Raw genomic sequence first — 19,966 nt, forward strand, 5'->3', positions numbered from 1 at the left:
CCATGAAGATGCCAGTTCGATTCCTGCCCTCAGTCCCTGGCCTCACTCAGTGGGTTAAGGATCTGGCATTGCCCCCAGCTGTGGTGTAGCTTGCAGACAAGGTTTGAATTTGGTGTTGCTGTGGCTGTGGTGAAGGTCGGCAGCTGCAGCTCCGATTTGACCCTTAGCCTGGGCACGTCCATAAGCTGCAGGTGTGGCCTTAAAAAAACCTTTTTTTAGAAGTAACATTAATTTATTTAACTAGTAAGGCTGTATAAGTTTAGGAAAATGATACATGATTGTGCATGCTTGTATTATATTTAACACTGCCAAACAGAGAAAAGACTTAATCGCCAGAATTTTCCATCAATTATGTCATCTTGGGTTCTTAAAATGTTTCTGCAAGATGTTTTATTAAAGTCTAGCACTTTAAATGTATCAATGTAACTAAGCAGGGGCTCCTCTGCTTGAGGCATAGAAAGCCAAACTCTGGCAGAGGGTATTTGCAGCAAAGTAAATGTTCATTTGCAAGGCACCAAGCAAAGGAGAGGAATACAGGTCTCAGATCCACTCCTTCTTGGTCTTTTAGTTAGGGATGTTTTAAAGGGGAAGAAGAAGCTGGAATTAATCATTGTCTTGTGACATTCCTTTATCGTGATTTCAGGAGTCAAGAGGTCTCTGGTTTAGGATTCTCTGGCCAGGTGGTCTATGGCTCGGAGGCCTGTGAGCTCATCTTGCCTTGGAGAAACTACCTGAGTTTTTACCTTAATGATGATATCAACAATAGCAATTTTAGTCGTCTGACTCTGGCTGATTAGGGTTCAGCTAGAACAGGATTGAGGTCAGAGGGGACAAGAAAGGAATTGAGATCAGAGGAGACAAGCAAGGGAATAGTTTCAGGGAAGGAGAGATAAATCATTAAATTGGTAAGGAAGCTCAATTTTAGGGGGGGCTTGGTTCATCAGAAATTCAGTTTTCTTATTTTCTGGGAATTTAAGAATATTCAATTTATATATGTGCTTATTTTCTCTGAGCTAATCAGAACAGTGCTCCTTTAATTTACATCTTTCAGATATGGGAAAAGATATCAGATGCAGTCTTTCTAAATTACTGAGTATTTTTGTCTTTATATTCCAATAAACATTCTTTATTCCTCTTATTTTGGGGCAGAAAATATGATTATGTTTGCTTTATTATTTAACCATGATCTATGTTGTTATTATGAAACTGTAGTTTCATTAATTCATGAAATTTGGTATCAAGAAAGAGGCAGCAGTATACCACCCCTCAAAAAGACAATTAGTCAAAATGCAAGATTTAACAGTCCCATTAGAAATATGACTAATAATTTGTTCTTTTTTTTAGCCTATGTTGTAGGCCTAACTCACTACCAATCCTCTGTGTTGAAAAGAATTTCTTCTCATAGTTTCCCTTCCATGTATAACCAGTCAGGGCAAAGCATAAATATTAGCTAAACTGAGATTTTAAGTAGGAAATACACAAACCATTAGAATGAGCTAAAGCAGGCAATGATCTTAGCAATGGTGCAAGGAGAAAGAAGGGGAGCCTTCAGAAATCAACTCTCCTGTATTTCACTTCATAAACCTAAGTATATGAGGTATTCAGTCATGCTAATATATAATTTTACATTCATTAGAATGTAAATTTATGGTAATTTTATTATTTAAATGGTTAAATGGATTGGTTCAACGACACAAATGTGGGCTTCAGGGCTTAACGCCTCTATTTTACAAACAATGCTTGCAAATGGAAATTACGGTTTCTCTGCAGTTTCCAAGAGACTTTGTAGGGCTGTGGTTTCTCGAAAACTGCTGTTGAAGAAGAGCCTAGGCTAATGAGCGATTTTGAAAAGGCACTTCTTTTTTTCCCGATGCCCTTCACAGACTTGAAGTAAAACGTTATCTTGGCAAAACACGGTAGCCAAAAAAGAATCCCAAACTTCTCTACCATTAAAAGATCTGTGGTACTCGAGCAAGGATGCAAACACAAAGGTGTAAGGCTTCACTACTATTTGTTTTAACCCCCACTTTTGAAAAACAATACATTTGTCAATTGCCCACCTCCTTACTGTGAGGGTCCCGTGAGCTTCTACACGCAAAGGGCTTACAACAGTAGCCTGCACGTAGGCCATTAGCAGTCTTTGGCCCCCTCCCATTCCCGGCAACACAGGCCGGGTTCCCGTTGCCCCCTGGCGGCTGGGGCCGACTTCCGCCTCCCACACCCAGCGCTGCCGCGGCAGCCCGCGTGGCTCTGCTACGTCACATCCGGCCCTTGCGATTCGGGGTTGCGGAACCCGCGCGATGAAGTGCGTGTTTGTTACTGTAGGGACCACCAGCTTTGACGACCTGATTGCGTGTGTATCGGCGCACGACAGTCTGCAAGTGAGTGGGGGAGGCAGGCGGGCGGCGGTTGGGCTCGCCGCGCTGCGCTCGCCGCTCGCTGCTCGCCGCCCGCCGCCGCCAGCCTGACCGCTAACCTCGGTAACCTTGCCTGACCGCGGTCCTCGGGAAGAACCCCCAGCCGCTCGACCTCAGGTGCCGACGCCCCTCGGCCGGCTCCTCCCCGCGCCCAGCTGGGCCCTCCTCCCACTCCCCCGCTCCTCAGGGTCCTCCGCCTCCTCTCCCCGTTCCCCGCCGCCTTCCCGGGCCGCTCCTCCCCGTCCTTTCTCCGGCTCCTCCTTTTCCCCGGCTTTTCCCCTCCGATTCTCCGCCTCCGCCTCTCCGTCCTCCGGCTTCGCCCCTCCTTCTAGCGGCTCCGCCTCTCCGAGCCGGGGCTCCGACCCGCCTCTCGGGCCCTTGCCCGCCTCGCCGGCCGCTCCTCAGGGCCGCTCGGGGCCGCGCGGTCGACGCGCTCCGTCAGGCCCGGCCCGACCAGTTCAGCCTGGCGCGCCGCCCCCGTCCTGCCCTCGTCCGGCCCCGCCGCGTTCGGGCCCTGGCGCCTTTCCTTCCCTAAGGCGCCCTCGCGACCGGTATCCCCGCAGCGCGCCCTCTCAGGGCGTGAGGTTCGCGCAGTTCCATCTGTGGGACCACGACGAAGCTGTTCCTTGGTCTCCCCCTAGCTCGCGACACCTTTTTCAGAGCCTTTGCCTGGTCTCTTAGTTCTTGCGGGCCCATTTCTCTCACGATGTGGTGAGCTGGGGCGTCTAGATCCCTCAGGGCTAGCGAGGTGCCCTGTCGGGCCCGGAATCGGGGAAGAAGGAAAACTAACACTTCGGCTCCAGTTCGACTCTTTGGCCGCCCGTGCTCCGATTTTGGAGTTGGTTGCCATAGTTGCTGTTTTTACAGTCGCCTGTTTTAAAAGGGTCCCTTTTTCTTTTTTCCCGTTTCAGATAATCAAGAGCCTTGGTTACAACCGACTTGTCCTACAAATAGGTAGAGGAAAGGTGGTACCTGAACCATTCAGTACTGAGTCATTTACTCTGGATGTTTACAGGTACAAGGATTCATTGAAAGAAGACCTTCAGAAAGCAGATCTTGTTATTAGCCACGCAGGTAAAGGGCCTTAGAATCGCCCGGTTTGGTTTTTGATAGAAAATAACTAAGAACAGCGATTTGAACCTTTGTGACGTAAAATAAAATCACTAGTGAAACTCACTTTAGTCCTTCTGAGTGTAACACCGATTTCAGTCTAACAACTGAGAACATTCATTCGTGGAGAGAATTTATCGTTTCTGAGTGATTGCGGGATGGGAAATCAATCACTGAAGCCCAGGTTTACAGTCAAACTCTAAACACAGAGAGGCGAAATAATTTGTGCAATGACATGTGTAAAGAGTTGTCAGTTGAAATTAGTATTTGGGCTTAGATCTGCAGGAATGTTCAGGCAGCTAATTTGTTGGATTGGTTATTAAGAAATTGGCTTTGAGAAATTTTTTACGTTTCTATTAAAAGGTGAAGTAACCTGTCCAGTCAGTACTGGTACACAGATAACACTCTGGCACTGGCATCGGCTACCCAAAAGGGATTTGTCTGCTCACTTATTAATCTCCTCTCTCCCATTTAAACTATGTATATGATTTTAGATTTCAAAGTCGAATTGACCCAAATATTGTATATATGCATGTTCATGGAGATTTACCCTTGACTATTTTTGGGATCATACTTCACAGGCGGACTCATAAGGAGTGGTCAGAGTTTTTCTTTATTGGCACCTGTCACTATTGAAGGCTTGCTTTTTCTACTGGTGTTTGAATAGAAGTGTGGTATGGTTTCATGTACAGTATGTTGACCATGAATCTTATTTGGATTCAAGGCCCATGCCCAGGGCCTACTACTGGAGGGCATGTTGCAAAGCACTGAATCATAGGTCATAATATTGTTGGCATTGACTTAAAGAATTTTTCAAGTCGGATTTATAACACTTAATAGAAAGCATCTGAGAACTGTTTATCAGTCATTTTCAATGTATAATTAAAAGGCTTGATTTGTGGTATTGCCAACTATCTTTTGAGTTCTAGTCACAAAGCTTGGTGAAGCACCTTAACTTTTTAAATTATTAACAAATTCGATGTATATTTGTAGGTGCAGGAAGCTGTTTAGAGACGCTGGAAAAAAGAAAGCCACTTGTAGTGGTTATAAATGAAAAGTTGATGAACAATCATCAGCTGGAATTGGCAAAGCAGCTACACAAAGACGGGCATCTCTTCTATTGTACCTGCAGGTATACTAGAGACTGATTGACTTCTTGCCTTAATTCCTCCCTAGCTGGTCTTACCCTCCTATCTACCCACCTCTATCTTTGACCTCTTACTTTCTCCCATTTGTCAAACATTTTGATTTTCTCACTTGTAAAACCTGCTCATTTGTTTGTCTTCCACTTTGTGAACTCTTGTATTTCTTTTACTGTCTATGCTTACTTCATTGCATGTGAGTATCTGAATGTGTGTGTGCATGTGTCTGTGTATCTTCATCTGGGTGTGCAGGTCTGAGAATATAACTTCTGAGCTCATTTTTCATTTAAGGAAGGCATTGATTATCCTTAATTAAGGCTTTTTCCTTCAGCAAATCCACTGGAATCCTTAAATTAAATTTGCTCATTTCTTGATTAAATTACACTTAATATGTGGCAGGTATTGTTTTAGGTGCTGTGGATACAGTGGTAAACCTGAGATAATGTCCCTGCTCTCATGGTGCTTAGGTTCTAGTGGTGGTGAGAGATAGACAGTAAACAGTTCATAAATAAGCAATTGAGGTAATTTTATGTGGTGAAATGTGTTACAAAGAAACTAGCGCAGGGTGATGTGATAGCTGAGATGAAGACTAATTAGAGTGGTTAGGGAAGGCATGACTAGGTATATGACATTTAAGCTGAGACCTGAATGACCAGGAAGAGCCAATAGTGTGAAGCTCTAGAAGCAGAGGAACAGCAGCAATTGCAAAGGCCCGAAGTTGGGAATGAGCTTTGAGTTTGGTGTGTTTGAAGAACAGAGGGAAGGTTAGTGTGACAGGAGTATCGTAAGCAAGGGAGAATGCAGTATGAAGATGAAGCTGGGTGGGGATAGCTCATATAAGAGTTCGGATTTTATCCTATGTTTAATGAGAAGCCATTGGGGTATTTTAAGCAGAGGAATTGCTTTATGGTGAGGCATATTATTTTCTAGAAGTATATTAGAATTCAGCAAGAACTGATCAACATCACAATAGAAGGATGAAGAAAATTGCTGGTTTGTCTCTGTATTAATTCTTCTTGAGACAGTAGAAGCTTGCCAAAGGGTCAGGTCAGTAATTCCCAATTGTTTGACTTTAAAAGCTATTCTTACTTGATGTTTTAAAGGAAAAGACCTCATAGAAATATTACAAAATATATATTTTGATGTTATAATGAATTGAAATTAGTTTTGAAATAAACCTTAGGCAAAACTGGCTAGAACATAAGCTTTTCTTTTAATTTGACTGCTTCTTTTTCTTAGGTTCTCAGTAAATACTTGTTCATTCATTATTTATTGAGCACATACTGTATACCAGGCATTATTCTTGGCACTTGGCGTGTATCAATGAGCAAAACAGATAAAGATTCCTGTTATTATTGAGACAGATTCATTTATTGTTCCAGGAGCAATTGTTGGTGCCCTATTCCTTATAACGATTGAGGAGAGGAGATGTCAGGGTGGCCTTGTAATACTCTTTGAAAATATTGTGAGTCAGAGGAGAAGCTAGATAACCAAAATTATAGGGGCTTAGGTAATGAATATATCTGTCTTTGGGTAGTTGAGATTGTTAGGGGATGACACACCATTTTCGAAGAGGAATAAATGCTTGTCTTCCTTGGTTTATGCAAGTCAATTTCTCCAGGCACTTGTGATGAGTATTTTCATTCTAAATATTAAATCAGCTTTGATTTTTATGTCAGTACATTAAAAAGGGGGAAACATCGATTTCATAAGCACATCCTGACTCTCAGGCTAAAAAGGAAGCACTCCAAGTCTCCAATTTATTAATTTTTTTTCAGCTTTAGATCTTTTTTCTTGTATTTCAAAAATGTCACATACATGAATACATAAGAATCAATAATTGGTTATATTTTCATTTTAGGTATATTGTTTATGTGCCCAAAATCTAGGCTGGGTGATTGTATGTCTGTTCTAATTTAAGTGGCTGGTTTAATTAAATTTCTGAGTAATAGTTCTGTATTGTGGTTTGGAACCTTATTTCCCACATGCATGGTGATTGTATATTACTTAATTATAATATGGACTTATGATCATAAATTACTAGCAAAAAAGTTATTTTACAATCTTCATGTATGGGTTTAGTAGTCTCCTTAGCTTGTTGTTCTTGTTTTGCAGTTGTTACTTTGGGTTTCATTTATTCTGTTGTCATAAATTAATTTTGCTTCAAGTTATATCTGCCCAGTCCTGACAAGTGTTCTAAGGCAGTGTGACTACATCTTTCATGAAATAACATTTCTGAACTATTTCAGTTGATATAAAAGATGAAGTATCGTTGAATTGATATTGACATGTAGTGTTCTTTGTATTTTATTTTTAGGGTGTATATGTATAATATTAAAATACATTAAAATCCACAGTTTGAGAATCATATACAGTTTGAGAATCATCACAGTATTCTTGGAAGTTAGATTCAGTCATCAAGTGGGCAGCAAGTGAATTATGGAATTTTCTCCCCTGTTACCTAATATTTTTCTTCTTTTGTTTTAGCACGCTTCCTGGGCTGTTACAGTCAATGGACTTATCAACACTGAAATGTTTTCCTCCTGGCCAGCCAGAAAAATTTTCTGCATTTTTGGATAAAGTTGTTGGATTACAAAAATAAACACTAAACTCTCAACACTTTAAAAAACACCCCTCAAATTCAACCTATGGAATGTGGTTAAATCAAATTAAATATATAGTATATATTTGCAGAATAATATAAATTAATAAGCCTATATCTATAGAATGTATAGAAAATTTTATAGTGTGAATGTTAGCATTTGGGTCCAAATTCTAGCTGCAGTTTCATAAATTTATTAGACTTTTCCCTAATCTTCTAGTAAAGGGAATATGTAGTGAGTAGTTACATGTTTTATCCTAGAATCCAAGATGGATTTGGAATCATGAAAAAAATGAATTAAATATGAACACTTTGACAGAAACCTCAAGTATAGTTAGTTTGATATTCCTTAGATTAAAAAAATGAAACAGAGGCCTGTCAAAAAAATTTTGAGTCAGCATCTCTAGCTTCATAATCCAAGGAACAAAATTGGAAAAAAGAAGAAAAAAAAAAAAAAAAAAAGACCTGGAGTTCCCTTGTGGTGCATTGGGTTGAGACTCTGGCATTGTCACAGCAGAAGCTCAGGTTGCTGCTATGGCACGGGTTCTATCCCTAGCCTGGGAACTTCATGTGCTATGGGTGTGGCCAAAAAAAAAAAAAAAAGACCAGCAAAAATGATGAGTTGTGTTCCGTGAAGTAAAAAGGTAAAAAGCTCATAATTACCTTAAAAGATTAACAAGATTGACTATCAAGTCAGTTGATTTATTGTACTTCAAGAAACTATTATCCTGAAGAATAGAGTGGAGTGGATGTGTTCCTTTTTTTCCTCTAAAATTTAAGTAGAAAGTGACAAAATAATTTTGCCCATTGTCAGAGCTTTACTGTTTTGAGAAGAGTAAATCAAAAAGCACTTATATCTATAGAACTTGCTATTATTAAGGAGCCTCATTCACAGTGGTATCAAAACATTTACTGTAGCATCTTAAAGGGATTTTTGTATTTATAAAATTAGTTTTACAAGTGAATAAATGATCTGATGTGTATAATGGCCTAAATAGATGGTTTTAAAATTCACATAATTCAAAATAGATACATTATGAAATTCAGACTAGGGTAAGTGGTCTAAAGACCTATAAAATAAACTAGATTATCTGTAAGTATTCATAGTTTTCTGATATTTGAGATATAGTTCATCCATAAAAATAGAACATTCACTCTCAAGATGTATATCCTGTTGTATTATCCCAAAATGTTGAATATTTAAACATTTTACTTGGGATACGTTATGTAATGTTTTTGTAGATTTATTTTCCTGATTGTGTTTTACTTAGGCTAATATTAAAATAAATTCTTACTAATGGTAGAAGGTGGTGGCTGAGAACTACTCTGGGTATCAGGAGGATGCCAACTTGGATTAAAATTTTGCTGAGAATAATCTAAAAAGTGAGTAATCTACATCTACATAGTTGAGAACTTGCAGCACCGTAAGCAATTGTGTTAACGCTAAACTAATTCCGTAGGAAAGGCCCTGTTCAAATCCATAGAGAGAATTTGACCTTCCTGGACTCTACCTTAAATGTGTTCCTCCAGTTTGAGGAAAAAAATGGCTAAAAATTTATGTTGACCACTCAGTCTTTAGTTTTCTTATTTCATGAGGGACTAGAACGACTAACCTTGGAGAATCAGAAACAAAATGTCTCAAACACTAGACAACTAAAAAGCAATATAAGACCCGAAATCCTTTGCTGCTTTCTCACAAGACTATGTAACCCGGATTCCATTCATTTCATTTAGCAGAGGCTTAAGCCAGTGTTGTCAATTGTGTGTAGTGACAACTCTTGACTATGTCTTTGTGAAATTTTATATAAGTTGCAAGGTTTAAAAATCAGAAAGATGTCTTGGAATTATTTTGTTAGGAATCCTCATGTTCATGTAGTCCAATCCCATCGTTTCTCAGATGAGGAAGAAGGCTAGAGGCTTATACCTTGTCTAAAATAACAGCCTTTGGCAGAGCTGCCACTAGAAGCAATTCCTTGACTGTCCATCCTGTGCTCTTTCTACCATATCATAATATATGTTGTAAGTTTTTTTCATTATATTTTACTTTCCTAGCATTTTCTTTGGTTACTTTAATCTCTTGCTAGGAAGGTTTTCTTTACTTCCAGAAATTCAGTTGTTGTAGGAATTTTACAGTTCACTTAATTGGGTTTTCCTTTGGTGGATGACAACCTTACCTTGGATTTTTAGAAACCTGTGATTCCTGAGTTTTTGCAATAAGCAAAATCCTGCAGGTAGGATTGATACTAGATTGAACAGATAATGACTTTAAGACAAAGAATTGTAGATTTTTGGAATAGATAGAGAACTTTTAAAATGTCTAGTACAAACAACTCATTTTACAGATGACAGAAGAGGCTAGGGTAAATTAGTTGCCAAGTTTATGTCTTATTGGTTCCTGTGAAAAAAAATAATGGTAATCAAAATTCCATTTGAAGTATTTGCTCAATAAAATAAAATTAGTTCATTATTTGACAGGATTTCAGTTTCTTGAAATCAATGCATAAGTGCAGTTTATTTAGCATTTTTCTATTGAAAGGTATTTAGATTTCCAGGGATAAGGAAGTAAAAGAGAAAGTTTTAATTTTCAAAAATTCATGGATAGGTTCAGAGATGTACAGGTAACTAGAATTGATTGATTGATGTTCCAGTAAATAAAAAGTGATGTGGAGTTATAGGATCCTTGGCAAGTAAGGATTTTAGATGACTATGTGCTTATAATTTGGAAGGAAAGAAAGCTGGAAGGGATTGATGGTAGGAAGGATAGTACAACTGATGAAATTGATGGGAGCTTCTGTAACATTTAAAAGTAGAGTCATCTTAAAGTACTATCCAGTCTGATTCTAGACACCTTAGAGCATTGCTTTGTCTGCTTTTAAAGGCAAGTCGTGTAGACAAAGGACAATACGCAAATGTGTACCATTTTGTTTGAGGAAGAGTTTTCCAAGACAAAGAAACAGTGTCAGAAATAACTGGTGGTAATGCGTTTTTCAACCCTTTTAGCACGAATCTCCCTGATTTGTTAAAAATATAAAATTACCAGAGATGACCAAAAATCTGTGTATGGTCTGAGAAATGTATGGGCAGATTATTTGAAATTGGTTTTGGGGAAAGATTTGAATTAGATGGTACTGATAGTTATGTGGTAATCAGTTTTCTGCTGAACAGTTGGTACCATATTTTTATGGGGGAGTGGGGAATGAAAAGTAACAATTAACAGTTAACACCTTTTGCTTAATATGTATCAGGTACTGTTTAAAGCATTTTATACAAATGAACTCATTTAATCTTTACAATGTAACCCTATGGAATAGTTACTATTTCATTTTGCAAATGAGGAAGCTGAGCTCAGAACATAATATGGGGACTTTTATGCTACTTAAATGTCCAAAAGATGGTTTAGGAATTGTAATTGGAAGGCTGAATTCTGATATTTCTATCATTTATGGGGTCAGGGGGACTATATATTTGAAATTGGGACTATTGCAAGAAGTTTAGAGCGTATGATAGCCATAAGTATGTAGCTTATTTCAGTTTCCACGTTGCTATTTAAAAACATACTGATTTCTACTCATAAAATCCATGTGGAAAAGCTCCCAGTTGGTTTGTCTGGTTGCAACTTATTTACTGGCTCTTTTGTTTTCTCTTTAAATGTTTGTGGTTTAGGCTGTATTTTTGGTCCTCTTTATATATTTTTTCTTGGTATTTTCATCAACTACCAGAGTTTCTGCTATTGACTCCCCTATCTATATCCCCCAACTCCAATTTGAGCTCCTGGATGGTATTTCCAGTTGCTTATTAGTCACGTCAGTCTCTTAATTCTCTTAAGCACCCTAAACTTCATGTGCCTCAAACTAAAATCATATTTCTTCTTTTCATGCCTCTGAGATCCTTATCACCATTAATGAATGGTGTCACCATTTAGTCAGTCCCCCAGGCTTTAACTCTTACATCTCCAACCCTTTATATATGATTGGATACCAGGTACTCATAGCTTTACTTCCTAAATGTCTCAAGCCCATTTATTTAATTGGTCTCTTAGGGTTTTTTTTTTAAATGTAAATGCATAATAGGAATCTACTCTTTATATCAGCAGGACTTAATAGATGAATGCCTAATAAGAATCTACTTTTTGTATCAGCAGAACTTAAGATATGATTGCTGCTCTGGAGGAACTCTTAAAATATAGTTAAGGAGGAACTGTATTCATTCTTGAGTCCTCTGCCTGAAAAACAGTAGGCTTTCCGTAAATGATAAATACACTTCTGTAACAGTATTCTTTTCTCATCTTAAAATTAGATATTGGCTTTAGGAAATGCTAAACACTGTCATCTTGTACACATGCATTTCATACTGTCCTTGACTTGATTCCAAAGTATGTCTCTCTGTTGAGAGGAAAGATGTGACCATCACATATGGTGAAGTTTGTAGGATCAAGCATTTACAGGAGTGACATCTCAAACATAGCAGTGCTGATCTTCTGTAATATCTTACTGGTATATAAAGGTCTGTCAAGTAATGGTACCTATTGGGGATCTTTGGAAAAACATGAAGTGTATAAAAAGCAGTAGCTATAGTATTTTCCAGTAGTAGATTATGTAGAGAAAGGTTTAGGATAACCACCAAATGATACTTGATTCTTTGTTAAATGGTCAGTTCTTTACATGAATATTCTAGCACAATCTTATAGAGTTCTTTGAATTCTTATGATTATTGTAGGTGGCTAGATAAAAGGTAAGCAAAAAAATTAGCTTCAAACGGGAAATGTAAAAAATATATTTCTTGATATTGATTCTTTGAAAATATTTCAAGGGGCTTTTCTACCATCATGTACTATCTATTTTGGTATTTCACTTCTAGATCTTTATTGTCTATGAATTTTTACTACATCCTGGCTGAATTTATTGTGATTGACACTCTATCTTATTTTCTTTTGACGGCTACTGTCCTGCTCTCTAAGACAATAGTTCTTAAGTTGTTCGAGGTAGTTTTAAATACTTCTCTCTCTACTCACATTTACACATTTTGCCATGAATTTCAGAGAATTTACAGGTACCATGAGGCTGCCCTAGGTGGAGAATCCCTAGATGGAGGCCAGCTTCCGTAACTTCATTCTTTGGTCATTGTTTATTAATATTTTGGTGATACCTCTTAGACTCCTTTGTAATTAAGCCCTCTGATTAAATACTTTCAAGTTTAGTAATTTCCAGTTTTTATAATATAACACAAATTATAAATTTTTCTCATTGCTTAAAACATGTCAAACAATACACTTGGAAACCGTAGTATTTTAACTTAGTATCTATAACCCATAATGTGTTGTGTAGCACTGTTTCTAATTGATAAAAGGAACTATATGAATTTTCCTTTCATTTGTGTAGTATTTTAGGATAGATTACATTGGGCTGTTTGGTAAAGCAATACAGTGTTGTAATTTATTGTCAAGTGTGCTTCTCAAGTACTTGCTGAACTGATAGTCACTGTTGGAATCATGTCTGTGAAAGGTTATATATTGCATATTTTTTACTGTTTTATTTCCCCTTTTGTACAGAACATATTGGTTGTTTCTCCACTACTAGTATTAAGTGGGTAGATAATACACTCCTTAAATTTAGGAGTGAAAAACATTCCTAAATTTTCAGCCTGAGTTATTTTCTGGATCTCAGTTTTTCCATTTGTGAACTAGTAAAACTAACGTCCCTCATAGGTGATTTCTAAGACATAAAAACAATTGTGCGGCATGTTTGAAAATAAAAATGTTGAAATAATACATTTTCTCTCGATTAGAGTTTTTGTTTTAAGAAATAGGAATAGGCTTAGAGATATTTTCCTAGAATTCACAGTATATAGTCCTAAATGGTACAGAAAGCAAAATCTTCATTGAATTTCATATTTAAATTCATATTTAGTCTCTAGCCGAAGTTGTAGAGAATTAAGAGTTTACTTAGAGGTTTAAATGAATGGGTCTGTTCAGTGCATCAAAACAAAGAAAAGAATGTTCTAGTCTTTATTCTCCCTTTCTTCAGTCCCCTGTCTGTCTGTAAATTGATTGGACACTGCAAGTAGCTTAAAAAACAACAATAAAAAACAACTTTCAGTTTTTCTACATCAGTGTGATACAACTTTAAACAGTACTATTTTCCTTTTTTTTTCTAACATGTTAGAATGCTGCAGTTGGAAGTAGGGAAGAGAAGGAAATGAAAGCAAATGGCTCTTGGTACTGTTTCTTCCATTTTGCCTCTCTGTCAGGATCACCACTCTGAGAAATCAATTCTTTTTTTTATTTGTCTTTTTAAAACTTGAGGAGGTTGAATAGGGCCATATGACCAAAATTAATTCTAGAGGCATTTTGTTTCCTATCCTCCTAAATCTTCCTTTGCTAATTCTTTTTAAGTGTTCACCTTGAAAAGAAGTGACAGTTTCTAGTTTCAGGGTGCTGTTAAAAAATATTTTTTAAAAAAAGTTACCGCCACATTTTTCATTAATGGAAGAGGTTAAAAAAGGTTCTATAGATTTGCAGAACAGTTTCCCCTAATTGGCTCCATGTTGTTTGGTACTAAAAATAATTGAAATAAATGGGTTAGTATTAATTTTTTTTTAGTAGTAATTATCTTTTCAGCAGGCTGTCTCAAGTTATTATGTACATGTGTTTATTATTTTTTTCAGTTTTGGGATATAATTGACAAATAACATTAAGATGTATAACAGTGATTTGATATATGTATATAGTGAAAAATGATTACCACTGTTTGGTGAATATCCACCACCACATATAGTTACAAATCTTATCTTTAAAAATTTAGATCTGTTTATTTTCTTTGATAATGTGAAATTTATCATTCATTTTAATGTGGGCCATTCAGCCCCACAATTTTCCAGGATAATGTTAATTCCCCTACAAGCTATTTTTATGGTTAATTTTTTTTTAATTTTAAAAAATTAAAAAAAAATTTTTTGGCTGTGCTTCAGCATGTGAAAATCTCTAGGCTGGGGATCGAACCCGAGCCACAGCAGTGACAACACCAAGCCCCCAACCTCTAGGCCACCAGGGAACTCTTATGGTTAATGTTGATCACAAATTTGGTCATCTAAAGGGAGGGCAAATCTATTAGCCACCATCGAATTGCAGAGAATCAGTTTCTTAGACCTGAAAGACAGCTTAGAGATCATACAGTCCATCTCCTTTATTTTATAGATAAGAAAGCTGATTCAGAGAGATTAAAGTGGCATAATCAAGTTCATTATCTTTTCATATATTGTTTCAGAAATTAAAACAACTCAAAAGCATTTTTGTACATTTGCAACTATACCATATATGTCACAGATAATGTATGCTTTTTTAAAAAATTCCAGGAGTTCCCGTCGTGGCGCAGTGGTTAACAAATCCAACTAGGAACCATGAGGTTGCGGGTTCGGTCCCTGCCCTTGCTCAGTGGGTAAACGATCTGGCGTTGCCCTGAGCTGTGGTGTAGGTTGCAGATGCGGCTCGGATCCTGTGTTGCTGTGGCTCTGCCGTAGGCTGGAAGCTACAGCTCCGATTCAACCCCTAGCCTGGGAACCTCCATATGCCGTGGGAGCGGCCCAAAGAAATAGCAAAAAAAAGACCAAAAAATAAAAAATAAAATAAAATAAAAAAATTCCAGGCATATAACTCCTTTAATTTGGTTGAAACATGAAGGAGTGTTGTCTTAGAATTTTAAAAAAACATTAGAATTCTAAATATTGTTAGTATTTATATATTGTACAACAAAGAATTTCCCTATTTCATTAGTGAAAGAAGAAATAGACAATTCCAATTAGAACAAATAACATTTTCAAGCTGAAAAGTAGTTTTAGAATTAAAGCATATCAATTTTATGACAGGCCAAATGATATGTTGTTTTAAGATATTTTTAGTTAATTTGTTTTATTTTAATCTGTATCCACACTGCAGTGCCTAAAAGGTCCTTAAGGCAGTAATTTTTCTTCCCATTATTTTCAGATGTCAAAGGGAGGAAATCCATCAGGGCTGGGGAAAGCCCTTCTGACATGCTATATTGTTTTTTTCTTTAAGATTTTTATTTTTTCCATTGTAATTGATTTACAGTGTTTGTCAGTTTCTACTGTACAGCAAGAGGAGCTATATTTGAATTTTGGCTTGATTTCCAGTAGACTTTAGGTGCAGTTGTTCTGGGTCTTAACTTTTTTTTTTGACCAAAGAATAATTTCTTAGTGAGCCACTTAATTTGGCAGGTAGCTCCTAACTGTAGCCAATCCTTAATTAAGCACTTATGTGCTGAGCACTTGACATGCAGTGTCTTATGTAAGTGTTCCAACAACCTTAGATTTAGATCACAGAAAAATTCCTAGAGACATTTCTCAAACCTTGAGAATTTGAAAGCAGTAGCTATTGTGCATAAAAACCATTACTAACTTCAGTTGGTAGTTAGCCTTTTCCCAAAACTTTTTTCCTATGGGAAAGACCAGGTCAAAGTTACACAGGTAACTTTAGCACTCCTTGGTGCATTTAATACTGCTAATGAACATGTGAACTTCAAAGATAGCATTGTAACATGCAGTGTGTCCTGAAATTTTGGCCTTGAAATTCTCAGGAACACTTATTAATAACCTGTGGAACACATTGTTCCCAAAGTATGGCCTTGGGCTAGCAGCATCACCATCACCTAAAAACTTGTTAGAAATGCAAATTCTTGGGACCCACCCCAGACCTGGCTGAGTAAGAATTTCTGGGCTTGGAGCAATCTCTTTTCAAGAAGCACTGTCCTAGAGGTTTGTAGGATTGGATTTGCTGTTGAAGAGTAGTCAGCTAATTGGGATTTCAAGTGCAATAGCTATTTCAAAGGACAATATTAAACTCTATGAAACGGCTTTTGTTATGTACAGGAAGAATTCTAGTGTTGTCCTACAGGTCTTTTTTTAAGTCCTAAAAATTGTACTAATTTGGTGAACATGTTAACCATCTCTGAGTCTTTGTTCCTATTTTCTTTGGTGTTCAATTCATCTTTATAATAATTGTGCAAGAATTGGAAGACAGTATATAGTTCTAGTCCTAGTACTATTGCTAATAGGGTGTGAAAATTTGGACAAGTCTTATAATTATTTGGAACCCATTTCTTCATCTGTAAAATGAGACCCCTTTTAGCTGTAACGTTCTACTTACTTTCCCAGTTTATTATGCTATTGTATTTCTTGCTTACTTTATTGAATTTTTAAGTTTTATTATTACTTTTAGTTGTCAACTACTTCATCTTTTTTTGTTATCTGAGGGCTTTTAAAAATATGTGTATGTATATATATATCTTTTTTTTTTTTTTTATTCAGCCGTGTCCAGGATGTGTGGAAGTTCCTGGGCCAGGGATCAAACCCAAACCACAGCAGCAAGCTCAGCTGCTGCAGCGACGATGCCAGATCCTTAACTTGCAGCACTACAAGGGAATTCCACTTGAGATTTTTTTATTGAAAGTTTTCTTATTTCTTAGGGAAATAGATGGAAATATATAAAATATTAATTAGTTGTACAAGGCTTATAACAAGAAACAGCAGTTCTATGTTCCATTCCTCCCCATCTCTGATCCTGCTTCCTATAGGTGACCATACATTATTTTATGTTTAGTAAGTGATATTTTCAAACTTGTTCCTGTTGAATTTAAATATCATCTATTTATCTCCTTCCCTTTCTTCCACAGTGGGAAATCTATAGATGATATTTAAATTTGAAAAGCAAAAGCAAATTTATCAGTTCTGGTGAGATCTGTTTTCAGTGTTGCCTTATTATGATTCCTTAAGTACAATATTCTCATATGAGCCATGTAGTGTTAATCAATTACATGTCTATAAAACGTTTTTACCTCATTTTTTTTTATTTCATTTGCTTTATGATATTTAGAGTTATTTCCAAACTTTCCAATGGGGATGGACATCTTTCCTAGTATATTTGAACATGCTAGGTTATCTATGACTTTTATTATTATTTATTTTTTAAAAATGTGTGCTGGAGTTCTCTTACCTTGTACTTGAACTAGTTTATTCTCTATTTAGTCTTGCTTAAACATCTGTCCTCCTGGGATTTCCCGTTCATCCTTATCAAGTTTGAAAATGCCTTCTACTTCCCATTTGATTGATAGCTTGGTATAGAATTCAAGGTTGGAAATAATTTCTCCTAAAATATTGAACTTCATTGTTTTCTAGCTTTTAGTTCTTCTCTTGAGAAGTTGATTGCTGTTCATGTATGATCTTTTGTATTTGACCTGTTTTTCTCCTCAGAAAGCTTTAGAATGTTTACCCCTGACTTCAGATGTTGTTACATGCATTGGGGATTGTCTTTTTTCTTTCATTGTTCTGGCTACTTCATGGACCCGTTCAGTCTAAATATAGACACTCATATTCTGCAGTGCTGGAGTTTTCTTTATCTCATCATCATTTCTTCCCCTCCACTTTCTTCATCTCATTTTTGGACTGCTGTTAGTTAGTATTGGCTTTCCTGAATCGATCCTCTAATTTTCTTGTTTTTTTTTTTTTCCCCTCTCCAATTTCTGTCTGTTTTGTGAGCTCCTCAGTTGTAAATCCTATTCCTTCCTGTTTTATTTTTAAATTTAGATACAGTTCTGTAAATCTTGACAAATGCATAATCATGTAACCCCACCAAGGTCAAGATACAGAACACTTCCACCCCATCCATAAATCCCTTCCTGCCATTCTTTTGTGGTCAGCCCTTCCCTACAATTCTGACTACTGGCAGCAACTGATCTGTTAACCCTCTTAAAGTTTTGTCTTTTCGAGTATGTCATATAAATGCAGTCATACAGTATGTAGCCTTTTGAATCTCTCTTTTGCTTAGCACAGTGCATTTGTGATTCATCCATGCTCTGTTGAGGAGTATTCTATTGTACAGATGTACTACAGTTTGTCTTTTCACCAGTTGAAGGATGTATGGATTATTTCCAGTTTGGGAGGAATCATAATTATGAATAAAGCTGCTGTAAATATTCACATACAGGTTTTTGCGTGAACTTAAGTTTTCATTTCTCTTGGGTAGTTACCTAGAAGTGTGTGGTTGCTGGGTCATATGGCAGCTCTATATTTAACTTTATAAGATTCTGCTAAAATATTTTTCCAGGGTTGCTGTACTATCTTATATTCCTACTACCAGCAACATATGAGAGTTCCAGTTGCTCTGCATCTTTGTCAATACTTGGTATCATCATTTAAAAAAATTTATTTTAGTCAGTCTAACTGTATGTAGTGGTATCTCATTAAAGGTATATAATGGCCATAGGCGCATGAAGAGATGTCGAACACCATTAGCCATCAAAGAAATGCAGGACAAAACCACAATGAGATACCACTTTATACCCAAGTAGGGTGGCTATAATCCAAGAGATGGACAGTAAGTGTTGATAGGATGTGAATCAGGAACCTCATACGCTACTGATGAGAATAAAAGTGGTGCCGATGCTGTGGAAAACTGACAGTTCCTCATATGATTAAACATAGTGTTACCATATGATCCTGCAACTCAGTTCCTAGGTATTACCCAAGAGAATAGAAATGTCCAAACAAAAACTTGGACATGAATAGTTTATAAACAACATTAGTCATAATAGTCAAAAAGTGGAAAACCCAAATGTCTGTCAACTGATAAATGAATACATAAAATATACTTTAAAATACAACGGATTGAAATTCTGATACATAAGGTGCACCCTGAAAATATACTAAGAAGCCAGTTACACAGGACCGTATTTTGTATTCCATTTATTTAAAAGGCCCAGACTAGGCAGACTAGTGGTTGTAATTTACAGAAAAGTAAATTAGTGGTTGCCTGGAGCTGGTGGGGATATGAGGATTAGACGTTGATGGTTGTGGGATGTGGGATTTTGTTTGGGGGTACTAAGAATGTTCTAAGATCAATTGTGATGGTGATGGATGTACAACTTTGCAGATATATTGAAAAACCATTGAAATGTACCCTTCAAGGGAACTGTATGGTATGTGAATTATAAAGCTATTAAAAATCACCAGTTTTAAGTGTATGATTCAGTAATTTTTAGTAAATATGCAGTTGTGCTGACATCACCGCAAAACAGTTTTAGAACATTCTATCCACCAAAAAGATCCTTTGTGCCTATTCGCAGTTAATACCTATTCCTACCCTGACCCCATGCAACCACTAACTTGCTTTTTCTCTCTATAGATTTGTCAGAATCTATGCCAAAAGTACATTTCATATAGATGGAATCGTATCTTCTGAAATCGTGCCCCTTTACATCTGGATTCTCTTACTTAGGATCTAGTTTATCCACTTGTTATTGTTTGTGTTTATCATAGCCACCATAGTAGGTGTGTAGTGATGTCTCACTGTGGCTTTAATCTGCACTTTCCAAATGACTAATGATGTTAAACATCATATGTGCTTATCAGCCATTTCTTTATCTTTCGTGAAATATGTGGGTCAGATCTTTGCCCATTTTGAAATTGTCTTGTTTTCTTAATGTTGACTTTTGAGTTCTTTTACATATTTTTGATACAAAGCTTTTTTTGTCAGACATGGATGTCAAGTATTCCAGTGATACTTGATAGAAATACTTTTTCTCTCTTGAGCTGCTTTTACACCTTTGCCAAAAATCAGTTGACCATATTTGTGTAGGTCTCTTTCTGTGTTTTCTGTGCGTGTTACTTTCCTCTCCCTCTATCTCTCT

At 36.9% G+C, this 19,966-nt stretch overlaps 3 protein-coding genes across 24 annotated transcripts in view; 2 read left to right on the top strand and 1 right to left on the bottom strand.

The window, feature by feature from the left end:
* The window catches only part of DCX (doublecortin), a 327,175-nt gene extending 324,965 nt beyond the window's left edge, over positions 1–2,210 (bottom strand). For all 16 annotated transcript variants that reach the window (XM_013986339.3, XM_013986337.3, XM_085008218.1 and 13 more), the window contains exon 1: positions 2,061–2,210. The gene's annotated coding sequence lies outside the window, so the exon portion shown is untranslated. The remainder of the gene's footprint in view (positions 1–2,060) is intronic.
* A 50-nt stretch (positions 2,211–2,260) lies between these two features.
* Positions 2,261–8,574, top strand: LOC146394748 (UDP-N-acetylglucosamine transferase subunit ALG13). The gene is made up of 4 exons (XM_085008229.1): positions 2,261–2,381; positions 3,329–3,491; positions 4,521–4,659; positions 7,157–8,574. Exons 1-4 carry the CDS (start codon positions 2,301–2,303, stop codon positions 7,269–7,271), a joined length of 498 nt encoding a protein of 165 aa, XP_084864355.1. The 5' UTR covers positions 2,261–2,300; the 3' UTR covers positions 7,272–8,574.
* ALG13 (ALG13 UDP-N-acetylglucosaminyltransferase subunit) overlaps positions 2,303–19,966 on the top strand; it is a 64,415-nt gene continuing 46,751 nt past the window's right edge. The window contains exons 1-3 of one of the 7 annotated variants that reach the window (XM_085008179.1): positions 2,303–2,534; positions 3,329–3,491; positions 4,521–4,659. The gene's annotated coding sequence lies outside the window, so the exon portion shown is untranslated. Of the gene's footprint in view, positions 2,535–2,801; positions 3,002–3,328; positions 3,492–4,520; positions 4,660–19,966 lie in introns of those variants that run through there. The other 6 variants (XM_085008181.1, XM_085008180.1, XM_085008184.1 and 3 more) reach the window with 6 other exon arrangements.

The sequence above is a fragment of the Sus scrofa genome, chromosome X, assembly GCF_054392235.1.
Source record: "Sus scrofa isolate SSC_HxYL_T2T_F1_AM1 chromosome X, Sscrofa_HxYL_maternal_Yorkshire_Landrace_v2.0, whole genome shotgun sequence".
NCBI lineage: Eukaryota > Metazoa > Chordata > Mammalia > Artiodactyla > Suidae > Sus > Sus scrofa.

Excerpts from the sequence above, each read along its gene's own strand:
- LOC146394748 (XM_085008229.1), top strand. The coding sequence starts at position 2,301 with ATGAAGTGCGTGTTTGTTACTGTAGGGACCACCAGCTTTGACGACCTG. Across the intron at positions 2,382-3,328 it reads CGGCGCACGACAGTCTGCAA|ATAATCAAGAGCCTTGGTTA; the intron begins GTGAGTGGGGGA and ends TTCCCGTTTCAG. Across the intron at positions 3,492-4,520 it reads TCTTGTTATTAGCCACGCAG|GTGCAGGAAGCTGTTTAGAG; the intron begins GTAAAGGGCCTT and ends GTATATTTGTAG.